Source organism: Antechinus flavipes, chromosome 6, assembly GCF_016432865.1.
Source record: "Antechinus flavipes isolate AdamAnt ecotype Samford, QLD, Australia chromosome 6, AdamAnt_v2, whole genome shotgun sequence".
Taxonomy (NCBI): domain Eukaryota; kingdom Metazoa; phylum Chordata; class Mammalia; order Dasyuromorphia; family Dasyuridae; genus Antechinus; species Antechinus flavipes.
Genome location: NC_067403.1, coordinates 36,143,300 through 36,159,883, shown reverse-complemented (window position 1 = coordinate 36,159,883; position 16,584 = coordinate 36,143,300). Strand labels below are relative to the sequence as shown.

Here is a 16,584-nt window from a genome sequence, read left to right as displayed (position 1 = left end):
AACATTGACATGATGGATGGAGAGGTGCTAATTATATGTTGTTGATTCATTACTGAATATTTTCAGATTATAGTGACTTTTGTTTCCTTATGTGAATTCATAGGGAGTCAAATGGTATAGCAGATAAAGAGTTGGATTTGATGTCAGAAAACCTGGGTCCAGGTTCCCACCTTGGCATAAACTGTATGATTTTGGCTCCATCAATTAACTTCTAAGTTCTCCAGACAACTCTCCAGAACTATAAGTTATATGATTTTTGTAAATCTGCTTCCTTAGAGAGTCTTCTCACTGGGAAAATCTATAGATTTGGACCAAAAGCAAACCAAACTTCCTAACTATAGGGACTCCACTAATGAATCTTTGGGTACCAGTGACCCCTAAACATTTTAAATAGCTATTTCATTTTCCCTTCCACTTGCCAACTTAAAACATTAGCACTTAGATGCTCTTGAGTAATTTTACACTAAGTGACTACTGATGATTCAGCAAAATAATGATGTGCTTCCATCACGTTGGGATGCTGGATCATTACTGCTGCCTCAGCGTGACACATTGCTGTGATGCTGCAGAGGAGTCTGAGCTCTTTAATTGGGTTGCTGTCAGTGACAGATTCCTAGAAGCTGAATTAATTCTGTTGATTGGGGATGGGCAGCACTTTTAGTTAAGATCAAGTCTGGTGATGGATCCGAGGAAAGTGGTTTTATTGTTCAGATGAATATGGAGCTCTAGGATATATAGGAAAGATCTGTTTGACTTTGAAGAAGGATAATCACTTCTCATAGAAACCTATTGGCATTTAGAGTTTGGGGAAACTTGAGATTTTCTCTTCTTTTCCAAAAATGGACATCTTTGTGTATGGGGACATACCTGTTCCAGGTGTTTTTTATCTCTTATCATAGACTACTTCCTTTCTTGAATACAACCTTCCACTGTGGACATAGTAGGTCAGTCTTAGTTTTACTATCTCAGTATACCCCTACTATAATCAATCAGCATTGATTAATACCTACTATGTGACACACACTATGCTAAGTGTTGGAGACATATAAAGAGGCAAAAGAAAGCCCCTGCTCTTCAGGATTTTATGATCCAATGGAGAAGCTAGCACCTGATTCTAAGTACAAGCCTTCTGCAAACTTGAGAAACCTGTTTCTCACTAAGCTAATTTCCCTTTAGATATTACTTGTTGCATTTCCATCTTATATTCCTTTCCTCTTCTCCAGTAATTTTTTTTTTTTTTGTTTTGTTTTGGCTGAGGCAATTGGGGTTAAGTGACTTGCCCAGGTCACACAGCTAGTAAGTGTTAAGTGTCTGAGACCAGATTTGAACTTGGATCCTCCTGACTTCAGAACTGGTGTTTGATCCACTGTGCCACTTAGCTGCCCCTGTCTACAGTGAATCTTTAATAGATTTCAACTCATAATGATTGTGGTACCTTTCTTCTGCTCACCTTTACATCTGTAGAGAAATTCCAAGAATATTATGTCAGCTTTTTTAAAAAAAATGGCATTATATTCTCTAAGAAACAGGGAAGCTGCCTCCTGACATGAATATCCCTCAGAAATGATTTTTTTAGTGTTTTTATTGATATATTTTTATATCTTATATGGAATAACTTACATAAATTGATATAAAATGATATAAAATAAGTGGAGCCAGGAAAATATTACAGGAAAACAGCCTATATTTCCTAATGTGTTCCATCTTTTCCTCTTTGCTTTCAGGGAGTTATCTTTTAAAACAAAGAATTAAAAAAATTAGTTCTTCAAAATTAACCAATATATTCCATACCCATAGTCCTCCATTTCTGTCCAGAAAGCAGAAGTGGTTGATAAAAGTCGAGTGTGGTGATAGTTTAAGAGTACAGGGAAAAGATTATCAGTGTGACAATTCTGCTTTTCTTTTCTTCAGTAATTTATAGGCCTGGAAAGAAAACAAGTTAGATTAGAAGATAAATTATTTCATTTATTTAATTCAGTCAAATTTATTGAATTCCATCCATGTGGAAGATACTTTGTTAATTGCGGTCATAGTTTCATTCTTTGTCAAAGGTTCGGAGTTCACCAACTTGGGTTTTTTGTAGCACCTTTTATAGTACTTTATTTTTTCCAATTACATGTAAAGTTTTTTAAATATATTTTTTTTAATTTTGAGTTCCACCACCTTCACCAACAGTGTATTAATATCTCATTTTCTCCATTGTCTCTCCAACATTCATCATTTTCCTTTTCTGTCAGAATAGCCAATCTGATAAGTATAAGGTGGTACTTCAGAGGGGTTTTAATTTGCATTTTTCTAATCAATAGTGATTTAGAGCATCATTAACTTGTTTTAGAAATATTTTGATAATTGATTTTTTATGCATTTTATTTTTTGAATTTAATAATGTTATTCTGGAGGGGTCTAATGGCTTTACCAGATGACCAAAGCCATTTGTGACACAAAATGAAGTTAAGAAACCCTGGTCTGAATAATAGCCCTAAAATCTGTCTGCTGTATCTAGAAGGGATCTCAAAATTGGGTTGCTTTTATACACGGTTCATTCTTTTCTTTTCCCTCCCAGCATTTTAAACAGCCTTTTATTCAAGATGAAATGTAAATAGATTTACAGTTTTTTTTTTTGTGAAGAGAAATGTAGATAATTTTCAGAGTGAAAGTAGATGATGACTCTAAATGTAATGTAGACTTGAAATGTAAGTTTGAAATTATTGCTTTCTTTAGTTTATGGTAAGAAGAATGTCAGTTTTCCCAAAAATTTACTAGAAATGTAACTTTCTTTAATTTTCTGTTTTCTTGATTTAGAAGATTGGATTTTCAATGGCAGAAGAAAGAGGAGTAATCAGATGACCGAGATGAATTATAACATTCTTCTTGAAGAGATTCTTATTAAAAGGTCGCAACAGAAGAAGAAGACTTCACCTTTGAACTACAAAGAGAGGCTTTTTGTACTAACAAAGTCTATGTTGGCTTACTATGAAGGCCGAGCAGAGGTAGGAGACGACCCAACTTTCTTTTGTCTCTTTCTGTATTGGTGATTATTGTTCTGTCAAATTCTCAGTGAGATAGTGGGTAGAAAGCTCACTGAAAGTCAAAAAGGCCTTAGTCTCAATCCTGCTTCTCTTTATTCGAGGTAACTCTAAGCCTAAAAGCTGAAAGTGTGTATTGATAGAGGAAATTCCTCCCCCATGACTCCCTATCTATATGGAATTCAATAGATGTGAAGTTTTTTTTTTTAATTATAGCTTTTTATTTACAATTATAAGCACGGGTAATTTTACAGCATTGACAATTGCAAAACCTTCTGTTCCAGCTTTTTCCCTCCTTCCCCCCACCCCCTCCTCTAGATGGCAGGTAGTCCCATACATGTTAAATATGTTAAAGTATATGTTAAATACAATATATGTATACATTAGATGTGAATTTTTTAAAATAGGTTTTGGGTGGGATAGAGTTTTATTCAAGTCTGTTGCATTGTTCCATTAAAGAAAACACTTATACCAATTCAAGGTATCAGGTACTTTATGACATTCTTTTGTGCTGTAGGATGCTTTCATAGAATACTGCTTTATTCATCATGACACTCTTTAATGCATGATAATTGTTAGTGTTTTGATCACTACAACCTAGTATTTGTGCCCTGTTAAAGGGAGAGTTCTCAAATCTGAATGGTCACTGAAGGTACCATGAATTGCTCACATTGACCTGAAAAATAGGGCCTGCAACCCGAAGCCCATATTAACCTGGAGGCAATGGGGAAGCTCTCCTACCTCTATGTCCTAGGCTAGAGGGTGTGGCAGCAGGTTCTGGTGCTTCACATACTTTGGTTTTCGGCGGTGTCTTGCACCCACTGGAAATGCCCATGGAAAAGTACTCCAGTGACCTTATATTCCTTCTCTTCCAAATTTCTTTCCTCCCCCTACCTACATCATCCAGAGGCAACTTCAGATTTGCATTTCTCTCATTGTCTTTGTCAACTAGATTACCCCAGAAGGTGATTCCCAGTTGCCTCATGATGATCAGGGTACAGTGTGACATTAAATTGGTAAATGCAATTTTTAATTAATCAGAATTTTTGACAAAGTGATGCTCCTCATCCCCTTTCATCATTTCACCCCTAATTTGCAACCCCTTAACTAAAAGAAAGTCATACTTCTTACTTGCTATTTATAGTCTTTCTCTCTCTCTTTCTCTCTTCCTCTCCCTTTCTCTCTCTGTTTCTCTCTTCTTCTTCTTCTTCTCTCTTTCTCTCTTCTTCCCTCTCTCCCTCTCTCTTTCTGCCATCCCCCTTCTCACCTTCTCTCTGTTTCTCTCTCTCTGTGTACATGTGTATGTTTTTTCAAGTTGTAAAATCCAAGACTAGGTGATCACAGTCAAGCTGTTTCCTCAAAGTCTGGTATTGCACAGTTAGTCTTCCATTTTCTAATAAGTTTTTAATCTTATATTTGCTCTTATAAGACAGGCTTTTTAATCACATAGTTATGGATTAGCTTGAATTTTTGCATCATTAAATGAGTTTAAAAAGGTTCTTACTGGCAATCTACACAGCCAGTTTGCTGTTATTCCTATCAACAGATCCTAGATTATACTTCAAAGGATTCCAGAGAATTCATAACCAGTGTTGTTTAGCTCTTGCAAAAGCTGTTTAGGTAGGAACAGTCCATTCCTTGAGTTTGTATTGAAATGTTTAAGAGGTAGGGCTGAGGTCATTGAAGGGAAAGGAATTAATCCTGGAAACAGTAGGAAGATAGGTGATGCAGAGTTTAAGAGTGTTTGACCTGGTGCAGGAAGAACCAGAGTTCAAATCCTAGTTCAGATGTTGAGTAGCTGTGTGATGTGAGTCACTTAACTCATTTCACCCTCAGTTTCCTCATCTGAGGTTGGGCTAATAATATGGTGATTATATTTGCATCTACTTCATAGGGTTACTATGAGGATCAAATGATGTTACAACACTTTGTAAACTTTAGAGCACCATAGGCATGTTAGCTGTATATTTCAGAAAGCAGGAACAGAAGGGAATTTTTGCTAGCTTTGACATGAATAACATACTTATTCAAGTACATGATAACTGAGGTGCTGAATGGCTTCTGGACCTTGAGACTGAGTCTGTAAAACTATTCCTTTGAAGGAATAGAGAGAAAAAAGCTTGAGAGGGGAAAACTTAAGCAAGGAGTAGTGATAGAAACATTAAAAGAATACAGAGGGAGAAAGTTTTATGTTTTACTCTGTGTTTTACACCTGTCAGAGGATGAGGTGGAAAGAGCAGTGGAAGTCAGGAGAATGGGTTTTTACTCCTACTTTGGCCACCAACTTGTTGAATTACTTTCTATGAGTCAAGTACAAGTTTCCTCACCAATAAAATGGAGGTTTGGAATACATAATTCCTAAGATTTCTTCCACAACTAAGGCTTTATTCTAGTTGAATGGAAATGGGCCCTCATTGCTATTATTATTATTATTACTAACAATTATGGCTTAATGTTTATATACAATTTCATGGTGGACAATGATATTGGATGGTAGAATCTTTGGTTCCCATTCGCATAGGGGACAAGCCTAGCCAAAGGCTGAGACTGATTGTGAAGGCTATCTCAACATATTCTTTGTACCCTGAAAGACAAGATTCCCAAGGGATTCCTCAGGCTGAGTTTGAGCAGGATAGTTTGTACTTGGGCCAGCTCTGAAAAACTAGATTTCAAGGCAGTCACTTCTAGTGGTATTTTTGGGGCAGGATTAACCTGAAGTGAATCATCATAATCACTGGGATGAAATTTGGCACTATTTCTTTATCTCTCCATTATCCTACCTTCCTCATAGATTAGGTAGATGATCTCTGGAAGATCATATTTCCTGAAGTTCATGGCTGTTTAGTTTATAACTTCAGTCTTAGTGAATTTTTATTCCTTTCCCCACCCCCAAAAAATAATTTTGGAAGTGTATATAGAATCAAAGGCATATAGAGATCATAAATTTGTAACTGGAAGGTTTAAAAAGCATGTAAACCGGTAGTATCAAACTTGAATAGAAATTAATGTGCTAAAGCTTATGTAAGGATTCCTTTCAGCACCATATTGAATCTAGAAAAACATTTGTCAACATGATCTGTATTCTGTTGTATTTTTATTTATTAAATATTTTTCAGTCATATTTTAATTTGTTTAGACCCGATTTGTAGTATGACCAAACTGTATGATTCCAAAAATAAGGAAACTGAGACCTTGGCAACCTAAAAGTGATATAACCCAAAATCATATGGCTATCATGAAGCGGAGAAAGATCTGCACCAAAGACTTCAAATTTTATTTTGGCGGCTGTTGTTCTTTTTGATTCGTGTTTTTAGATGTGACATTATTTCTGGATATGACATTCCATTCCTCCACCCAAGAGTGAATCTTTCTTTGTGACAAAGATTGTGCAAAGATAGATAATAGGAAATCACAAGTAGCTTATGCTGTATTCCTCATCTGTAGACTCCTCCCTATCTAGAGAAAAGGTCAAATTGCATTTCACCATTTCTACTTGGTGCCCTACATCAGGCATTAGAATTAAGTTTTCAGTTTTTTTTTTGGTTTGTTTTCTTTGTTTAAATTGTTGGAGTCATTGTAAGGGATGCAGACATCTTTTGTTTTTACATTATTTAAATTTCCTACTGTATCCTTTCTTCTCCCTCTCCCCCTTACATTCTATATAATAAAAAAATTTTGTTAAGAGCAAAAAGGGAAAAAATAAGCCAAACCAAACAATGCATTGAACTAATTTGACAGTCTTTATGATGTTCTATATCTGTGGTCCCCCCATGTCTGTAGAGGAATTGGAAGAAGTGTCTTTTTATGACTTTTCTTGGGGACCATGAACTTCTGTTATTTTGCTGTGACTACTTTCAGTTGTTTTGTTGCATTTTTTTTAATGTAGTTACAGCAAGCATGTATGTTCTCTTCTCCCTTCTGTTTACTTCATTTTCTAGCAGTTTATTTAAGCTTTCCCATGCGTCTCTATATTCATTATATTCATCATTTCCTATAGCAGGATAAATATTCCTTTACATTTAGGTATCACATCTTCCTTTAGCCATTTCCCAATTATTTCCAGTTCTTTGCGACTACAAAAAAGCTCTGCTACAAATATTTTAACAGATATGGGTCCTTTCTTTCTATCTGACCTACTTGGGGTGTATATCTTAGCAGTGGAAAAGTATCTGGGATTATAATCCAGGTATAATTATTACCTATTTACTTTCTAGGGTCAAGAAGAATGAGTTTAACACCATTTCTACATGATAAAACTTCACATATTTGAAGACAGCAATTGAATCTTTCCTTGCCTCATCTCCAATTACCTGTTCTTCAGGTTAAACATTCTTTTCCCTTGAACCAGTTCTTCTGTGGCACGGTTTTGTATTTCTTATTATTTTGTTCTTTTTCCTGGATGTGATTCCAATATCCTTTCCTAAAATGTGATGCAAAGAACTGACGTAATACTGAAGTGGTCTGAGCAGAACAAAATACACTGGGACTAAACAGAGTTTCCTTTATTCAAGTGAGGAGGGACAGTATATGATATAAAGTATAGAGCATAAGGGGAGTTGGAGTCAGAAATTTGTACCCCAACCTGGTCACTGAATTGATGTATAAGCTTAGCCATTTGATCAACTCTGCACTTTCGTGTCTACATCTCATAATCACATTATTGGACTAGATGATATCTAATGTATCTCTGTCAGTAAGCATTTATTAAGTGCCTACTAGTTGTTAGGCATTGTGCTAAGAAAAGGGGAAAATTAAGTGTTCTCTGTTCTCAAGGACCTCACAGTTTAATAAGGAAGAGAACATGCAAGCAACTATGTGACAAACAATATAGACTGGATAAATTAAAAGAAAATCAACAAAAGGATGGTACTAGCATTAAAGGGGATTTGAACACAATAACAAGAATACTTTAAAAAAAAAACACTTAGTAGTATTTTATTTTTTCTAATTACATGTAAAGATTTGTAAGATTTTTTTAACATTTGCATTCCAAAATTATTCTTCTTTCTTTCTTTCCCTTCTCCTCCCTAAAACAATAAACAATCTGATAACATGTATAATCATACATGTACAATCATATTAAATATATTTCACATTATGAAATAAGAATCAGAAGAAAAGGGGAAACCCATGAGAAAGGAGAGTGAAAATAGTCTGCTTCAGTCTGCATTCAAATATTATGGTTCTTTCTCTGGAGGTGGATAGCATTTTCCATCACAGTTTTGGAATTGTCTTGGATCATTATATTGCTGAGAAGAGCTAAGTCCATTAGAGATGATCATTACACAATGTTATTGTTATTGTGTACAATAACTCGCTAGAAGATTGTGCTTGAAGGATGCCGAAGAGAAGGATGCAGCAGATGAAGAAGCAAAGAATTCCGGCTATGGCACTCAGCCAGTAAAAATGTCCATAGTTGGGAGATGGGGAAAATCTTGTTTGAGAAGCAGTTATGGAGACCAGTATCATTGGATCTTAGAGTGGGTGAAATGAATATAAGGAGTAAGAAGATTGGAAAGGTAGGAGGGAATTAGATTCTGAAGGACTTTAAAAGCCAGAGGATTTTATATTTGATCCTGGAAGGTGATAGAGCCACTGGAGCTGAGTGGAAATTGGAGGGTGGGAAGAGATTTGAGTGAGAGAGACTGACTAAAAGGCTAGTGTAGTAATTTATATGTGAGGTAATGAAGACTTACACCAAAGTGATGGCAGTGTCTCTCAGGTCTGATGTTCTATAATTCCCTGTTTAATTACTGTAGAAAAGAAAAATAATCTTAATTTTACCATCCTATGAAAAATATTCTAACTTTCATTCTTACATTATTTCCATTTGTTAAATGAGATGCTATTACTCTAAGGCAATCACTTATTCTTTTGGAATATTACTTTTCTTGTTTTCTAAATAGACTAGTGCCCACTTCCCTTTTGAGATTTTCCTCCCCATTTCCACTCCTGACTCATTCTTCCTCCTTTTCCCATTTTTAAAGTACTTTCTGCTACCCTTGTGCTTAAAAGTGCCTACCATCATTTTGCGCCCACATCTGCCACATCAGTAATAATAATGTTAGGTCTTATCATGTGATTTAAAGCTGCTTCTGCTAAATCAGCTGCTTTCCTTTATTCAATATTTATAATGACTGTCTTTTCCAGATAGCCTTTTTTTGATTAGAGTGGGAAAGAATATTGTTGTTTTATAGATGAGAAATAATATTTGTTTTTCATACCCAAAGTGAGGCCTTTTGCATATTTTTATGATGATAATACAGTGTGAATTTTCAATAATTCAAGAGTTAGCGGTTAAGAGTTGGACCAAGATGTTTGATTTGCCCATTTGGGACCTCAAAAGACAAAAGGCCATTTTAAGTCTAGTCTTTTTGGATATTTTTATTCCTTCAAGTAAAATGGTGGATAAATGATAGGAGTTTTTATTAAGAAAAATCACTTTTATGAAGACAAAGAATTTAAAATGTAGAGGTCAGAAAAAAATAGCAGTTGTCTTGTGGCAGAAAATTAAGAATCAGAAAATTGATATTGCCTCCTTTTTTCAAATATCATGCCTACTAATCTAAAGAAAATGAATAAATATTTATAGGTCTTCATCAATACTGCTGGTTCTAACCATTACTCCTGAATACTTGTATTTTATTAGTCATTTGAGTAATTCAGTTCAATAAAAATTTGAGTGCTTACCATTTTAATGTAATAAGCCTGATTTTTTAAAAAAGGAAACTTGTATATTCAAATAAGGATTCTTTTCAAAATAATCTGTTTAGGATGCTACACATAATTTTTTCTAACCCAACATAATTTTTTGGAATTTTTCTTTTGTAATGACCTTCAGTCTGTTTATAGATCACAAAAGAAAGTGGTATTGTGCCTTTAGATAACACTTCATTTTAAAACACTACAAACTCTTAACTAATTTGATTCCATTAGCCTGTTCATCAGACATGGCTTTTGATTATTTTTGGCCGTTTCCAAAAATCTGATTCATCCTTAAAGGACAAACCATTTTTTATTGAGGATATTTAAAGAATATTCTGGATTTCTAAGAATTCCTGCTTTATGAAGACAGTTCTCAAAGAGGCATTTGAAAGAGATTTTGAACACATTGTAATAAGTAATTATTCTTCTCCCATCTGCTCCAAACAATGAAATTATTTTCAAGGGATCATTAGTAATATAGATATATAAGTTTTGATATGTAATGAAGACAGTTCTCAAAGAGGTATTTGAAAGAGATTTTGAACACCATTGTAGTAAGTAATTATTCTTCTCCCATCTGCTCCAAACAATAAAATTATTTTCAAGTGACGATCATTTAGATATGTTTCGATATGCATTTTAAAAAATAGTCTTATTCATTTAATAATTGTGTCTCATATATCATGACTCCCTCGTATATATTCTATTTTCAAAAAATTAATTCAACTGAACCAAAAACATATTTAGTAAATATTTACTATATACCAGGCATTATACTAAGTATGCTAAGAAGTGTGGCAGAGCTCCACAACTATGAATAATTTTGAACAGAGGAATCACATGTTCAGAATTTTCCAGAAAAAAAATATTGTTCTGGTAACAACATAATGTGTAGGTTGCCTTGGAGGGAACTGAGACTGAAAACTGTGGGACACAAATTAGGTCATCATGAGTGCCTAGGCTAGAGTGAATGCAGTGGGAACAGAAAGGATAAGTTAGGGACAAGATATATTTTGGAGGGCAAGGGATATCTTACTTGTTTTTATATCTATCACTTTGCGCATAATCAAATAAATGCTGAGGATACAGATATTTGTGAAAGTTGGTGATGATGATCAGGAAGCAATAAAGCAATTGGCAGAGGTCCAATTAGGCTTGAAATAGCACTGAAAATGCTTGTATTTATTATTTCCCTAACAAAGAAATCCATTACAAATCCATTCATTTAACACATTGATTCCTTTGATTTTCCTACTAGAGCCATAGATCTAGTTCCAGAAGGCACTCAGAAGCTGTCTAATCCAATTTTCTCATTTTATGGAGAGAGGAAACTTTAGACTGTTGGAGTATATACAATGTATATTGTATATAATATGAATGTATACAATGATGAATGAAACACTCAGTCCTTAGTGAAGAGGGAATACCACACAGACACAAATAACCCTGGTGGAAAGTAGACTGTGCTAAGTAATATTTAGTAACTTCACTGTATGGTAAACTAAAGCCCTGTGGCTGTTTGCCAGTCTTGTGAGTTGGAGTTACAAAATGAAAAGTGGTACAACTTGTATCCTTAAAGAGTTTACAGTCTACTGGAAGGACTGGATGTAGAAAGCTACATAAGAAAAGACAGAAGGTAATAGGGGCAAAGGAGAGAAACTCATAGAAAAGACTTCAAAAAAAATGTGAGGAGTTTGGAAAGGTTTTAAGGTGGAAAGGAAAGGGAAGGCTTCATGGATAAGGTGGGATTTGAGTTTATCTTTAAAAGAATAGAATGCTGAAAGAATGATGGAGATGTATTTCTTCCATGGGGGAATGGCCCACATAAATGCATGGAAATAGGAGGTGGTAGTACACAATCATGGTACCTCTAAAGGCAATAAAGCAGAGGGCATGAAAGGGAATAAAGTGAAGCAAGAATGGAATTGTAATTTATGTTAGATTATGAAAAACTTTAAATTCTAGGTCAAGGAGTTTATATTTTATATTGTATGTCTAAGTAATAGGCATTCATTGAAGGTTTGGGGGTAACATGGGAATATATTTTTTTAAAAAATTTATTTTTAATACACATTACTTTATGAATCATGCTGAGAGAGAAAAATCAGAGCAAAAGGGAAAAACCAAGGGAGAGTAAAAAAAAAATAGAAAAAAGAAGTAACACAGCATGTGTTGATTTATATTCAATCTCCATAGTTCTTTTGGTATTTCTTTCAGTCACTGAACCACTGAGAAGAATCAAGTCTTTCATACTTGATCATCACACATTCTTGCTGTTATTATGTACAATATGTTCCTGGTTCTGCTTGTTTCGCTCAGAATCAGTTCATATAAATCTTTCCTGGCCTTTCTAAAATCAGCTTGTTCATCATTTTTTTATAGAACAATATTATTTTATTATTTTCATATCCCACAACTTATTCAGCTATTCCTTAATTGATGGGCATCTACTCATTTTCCAATTCTTTGCTACCACAAAAAGAACTGCTACAAATATTTTTGCACATGTGGGTCCTATTCTTTTCTTTATGATAAAAATTCTGGTTTTGTTTTTTTGATCAGGCATCTGGGGTTAAGTGACTTGCCCAGGGTCACACAGCTAGAAGGTGTTAAGTATCTGAGACCAGACTTGAACTCAGGTCCTCCTGTCTTCAGGGCTGGTACACTATCACTGCACCGTCTAGCTGCCCCTAATAACATATGGAGTAACATAGAGATTTGCATAAAGAGAGGAATAAGAAATGTATGCCATCTTCTTCTGCTCCCTCTTCCTCTCCCCCACTGTCATCTTAGAGGGAGGAAAAACAAGCTCTTTTATAAGCAGTGAACAAAGGCAACTAGAGAATGATTACATATTGTCTGTCTGAAAATGACTTGATCCTCATCTGTAAAATGAGCTGGAGAAGGAACTGGAAACCCATCACCTTTCGGTTAAGAGATGGGGAAGCATGTTTTATTACTGAGTTTCTGGAATTGTGAATAGTCATTACATTGATCAATAAAGCAATCATTACTCATTTGTTAAATCCCTACTATGTGCTAGGTTCTTGTACTAAGTTCTGGGATACAAAAAGAGACAAAAAATAGTCCCTGTCCTCAGACACCCTATAATCTAATTGGGGAAAAAACATTTAAACAAACTATATATAGGATAAATGAGAAATGATTAAGAGAGAAAAGATATAAGAATTAAGAGGGATTAAAGGAGGCTTCCTATAGAAGGTAGGATTTTAGTTGCGACTTAAATGAAGTCAATGAAATCAGTAGCTGGAGCCAAGAGATGTTGCATTCTTAAATCTTTGAAAAAAAATTTTTAAAATATTTTTGTTCCATAACTTGTTCTTCCAGTTTTTCTTACTTCTCTGTGAACCAGTTCTGAATCCATCCCTTTTGGCATTTTTTATGGTATAACAGTATTTCATTACATTGATATACTATAATTGCTTTAGCCATTCCCAAAATGATTCTTCCCATTTCCAGTTCTTTGCGAACCCCAAAAGTGTGGCTATGAATGTTTTTCCACAGATGAGCTATTAGAACTTTTTGAGCAGGTCATAGCTATACTTAGGAATATCTTTTTAGCAGCTGTAGAAAGGATAGCATGGAAGGGGAAAAGACTGGACATAAGGGAGGTCAATTAAGAAGCTATCCTCATATACTGAAACATATCTAACATATATAGGACTGCTTGCCATCTAGGGGAGAGGGTGGAGGGAGGGAGGGGAAAAATCAGAACGGAAACGAGTGCAAGGGATAATGTTGTAAAAAAATTACCCTGGCATGGATTCTGTCAATATAAAATTATTAAATAAATAAAATAAAATATTAAAAAAAAAAGAAGCTATCCTCAGGTTACAAGTGGTCAGAACCAGAACCAAGGTCTTTATGGTGTGATTGAGGAAAGATATGTGATATATTATGGAGCTAAAATCAGTAATATTTTTCAGTTGGTTGGATAGGAGACAGAAGGGAGAGAGAGAAGTCAAAGATAATTTTTGGTTTCAAAACCTGGATGACTAGAAGGATAGTGTCCTCCATAGAGGTAGAAAGTTAGGAAAAGATGAAGGGTTGAGAAGTGATCTGGATAAAATGAACTGTTTTAGATGTAATGAATTTGAAGTGCTTTTAGGATATTCAAGTGGTGATATGAGGCTGAAGTTCAGAAGAGAGTAGTGCTGGTTACAGAGATCTGCATAGAGATGACAGGTGTACCCAAGGGATTTGATGAGATTGCTAGGAGAATGTAGAGAGCAGAAAGCTCAAGATAGAGTCATGAAGGTTCCACATTTAGACAAGGAGTAATATGAATACTCTTCCTCCAAAAAGAAACTGAAAGGTGTCAGAAAATGACTGGGAGAGAGGAATAATTTTTCAACTTAAAAAGAGAGAATGTCTAGAAGGGACATTGTCAAATGTTGCAAAGAGACCAAGGAGGATGAGAACTAACTTAATTTGTAATCTTGGAGAGGAGGTTACACTTGAGTGATGAGCTCAGAAACTTGATTATAAGTTGACAAGTGAGTGGGAAGTAATAGTTGATGATGATGATGATAATGAACAACAATAACTAACATTTCTACAGCACTTACTATGTGCTAGGCACTGTACTCTATGCTTTACAAATATCTTATTTTATCCTCACAACAATTTTGGGAAGTAGATACTGTTGTTATCCCCATTTTACAGATGAGGAAACTGGGACATATAGAGTTAAATGACTTATTTAGGGTTACCCAGTTAATAAGTGTCTGAGACTTGATTTGAACTTAGGTCTTCAGTTCCAATATTCTGTCTAGTTGTTCTTTTAACACCAACATATTGTGTTTAATCATTTCTGTCATGTCTAATTCTTCATGACTCCATTGAGGGTTTTCTTGACAAAGATATTGGAGTAGTTTTCCATTTCCTTTTCCAGCTCATTTTACAGATGAGGAAACTGAGGCAAACAGCCAAAAGTGACTTGCCCACAATGTCTGAGACCAGATTTGAACCCATGAAGATGAATCTTCTTGTCTTTAAGCCTGTAGAGTGTAGAGGAACAAAAGAAGAGATCTTGTTAACATATTTGGTTCCTATATCTTGAGAGGGCAGAGATCTGATTCACCACTGTTTTTTGTTTTGTTTTTGTTTTAATTGGTCTATCTAGGAATAAAACTAAAAGCCAAAATGCTTTTCCATCCTGTTTGCTACCTCCTCCTATCTAGTTCCTTTGACTTCCAAAGATAATCTTTTAATTACTGTGCAAGTCTCTTGCAGTGTCCTTAAGGGCTATAGTTATTGTCTTTGTGTTGCCAGTAACTAATCTTTCTTGAAATGAACTACAAAAATAATCCTTCTATCCCACAAGAAGTGTCATCTCTTTTCTTAGTCTTAATAGAGTTAGATTATGAAGTAAGAATGCCTGTTTATGGCTCCAAACATACTGAGAACCCTTTAGTGAGTGCTGTTGCTATGATTTTGCGCCATTCCATATCCTAACACTTGGCCTACAGATTAAATGGAGACAGGATCCAACATTATGGAAAAAGTTGGGTTTTGAAATCCAGATTTGTTTTGGGAAAAACTTGCAAAGGAAGTTTATATAAAAGTCTTAGGAATTTTAGGACTTTTAGAGGAAGCAGAGTAATAACCAATTATTTGGGTTGCTTTAGTTTTAAAACCTGTATTTCTCTGTAAGCTAGGAGTTCAAAGATATTAGCTCTGAAACGGGCCTTGTAGACAATTAGCTTACCTTTCTTAATCATTTCAGTAGCACTTTCACATTTTAATCCTCCCACGTGAGAATTGTCAACCCAACTCCATCAAAGCTGTATTGACCTTTGTGATGCTGATTCTTACTAGTCCTTACTAGCTGTAGCAACTTCTGATAGATTGCCACAAAGTCTGGCTTACTTGGGTGTTCTTACTCAGATTCATTTCAGAACTGAAGTTGGAGATGGGTAATTTCGTCTGCCTCCCAAACAGCATCACTAGGTTAATTAGAAAGGGCTATAATTTGCTTGACGTCCTTGGCTATTGGTTTGTAGGAAATATTCCTACTGTGGACATGAACAGCTGGAAAACCAGCATAGAACGTATCTCATCTCCTATGAAGTGAAACATGACACCGAGAGGTAGGAAGAATAGTATCTGGAATAGTGGTTAAGGAGGAAGTGGAAGATGGTAGTATGTCAGAGTCAGGTGATTTCAAAACAGTAGCATCTTAGAGGAGTCCCAAGACTCATGTAGCCTCTGCTTCTGTTGTTGAGAGGAGGTACGATGACACCGATATTCTGGAAAAAGTAAACTGAGTGAAATATGGTCTCTTTCCATGGAGAATAGATATTTGTTTCAGTACTGTTTTTTTCTTTTTTTCGTTTTCTTACTGATTAATTGGGAATAATAGTAGAAGCCGACCAAATTGGATAGAAATGGAAGAGAGGAAAAACAGAATAGAAAAAAAAAATTACAAATAAAAATATTAAGTATTTTGGAAGCATATTAAGACTTAGATTTGGTGGCTATATGAATGCTGGTCCACTGGACTGTTTGATGGTGCTTTGGAGTATGACAACCATATTTATATTTATATTTATACTTATATCATTAAATAATATATAAGTATATTAAAATTATAATATGAAACACTACAGTGGATTATACTTGCTTTAGAACTATTTGTATTTAAATGCATTTCAGAGATAAAATATCAGCTTTTTTCCTTATTCCCTCTAAATCTCTATCACAATTATTTTTCCTTTTATTCCCATATGATTGATATTGGTATGTGCTCTGTTTTTCTGGTGCTGCTTTGTTTTATTTATTCATTTTATTTTTGTTATATAAATCTTGACAGATTCTACAAAACATAAAC

General features: G+C 34.8%; 1 protein-coding gene across 1 annotated transcript in view; it reads left to right on the top strand.

Annotated features, from left to right (window-relative positions):
• The window catches only part of TEC (tec protein tyrosine kinase), a 104,735-nt gene that overhangs the window by 40,916 nt on the left and 47,235 nt on the right, over positions 1-16,584 (top strand). Inside the window, exon 3 of the mRNA XM_051967481.1 lies at positions 2,803-2,990. Within this exon, the coding sequence (XP_051823441.1) occupies positions 2,803-2,990 (188 nt within the window). The remainder of the gene's footprint in view (positions 1-2,802; positions 2,991-16,584) is intronic.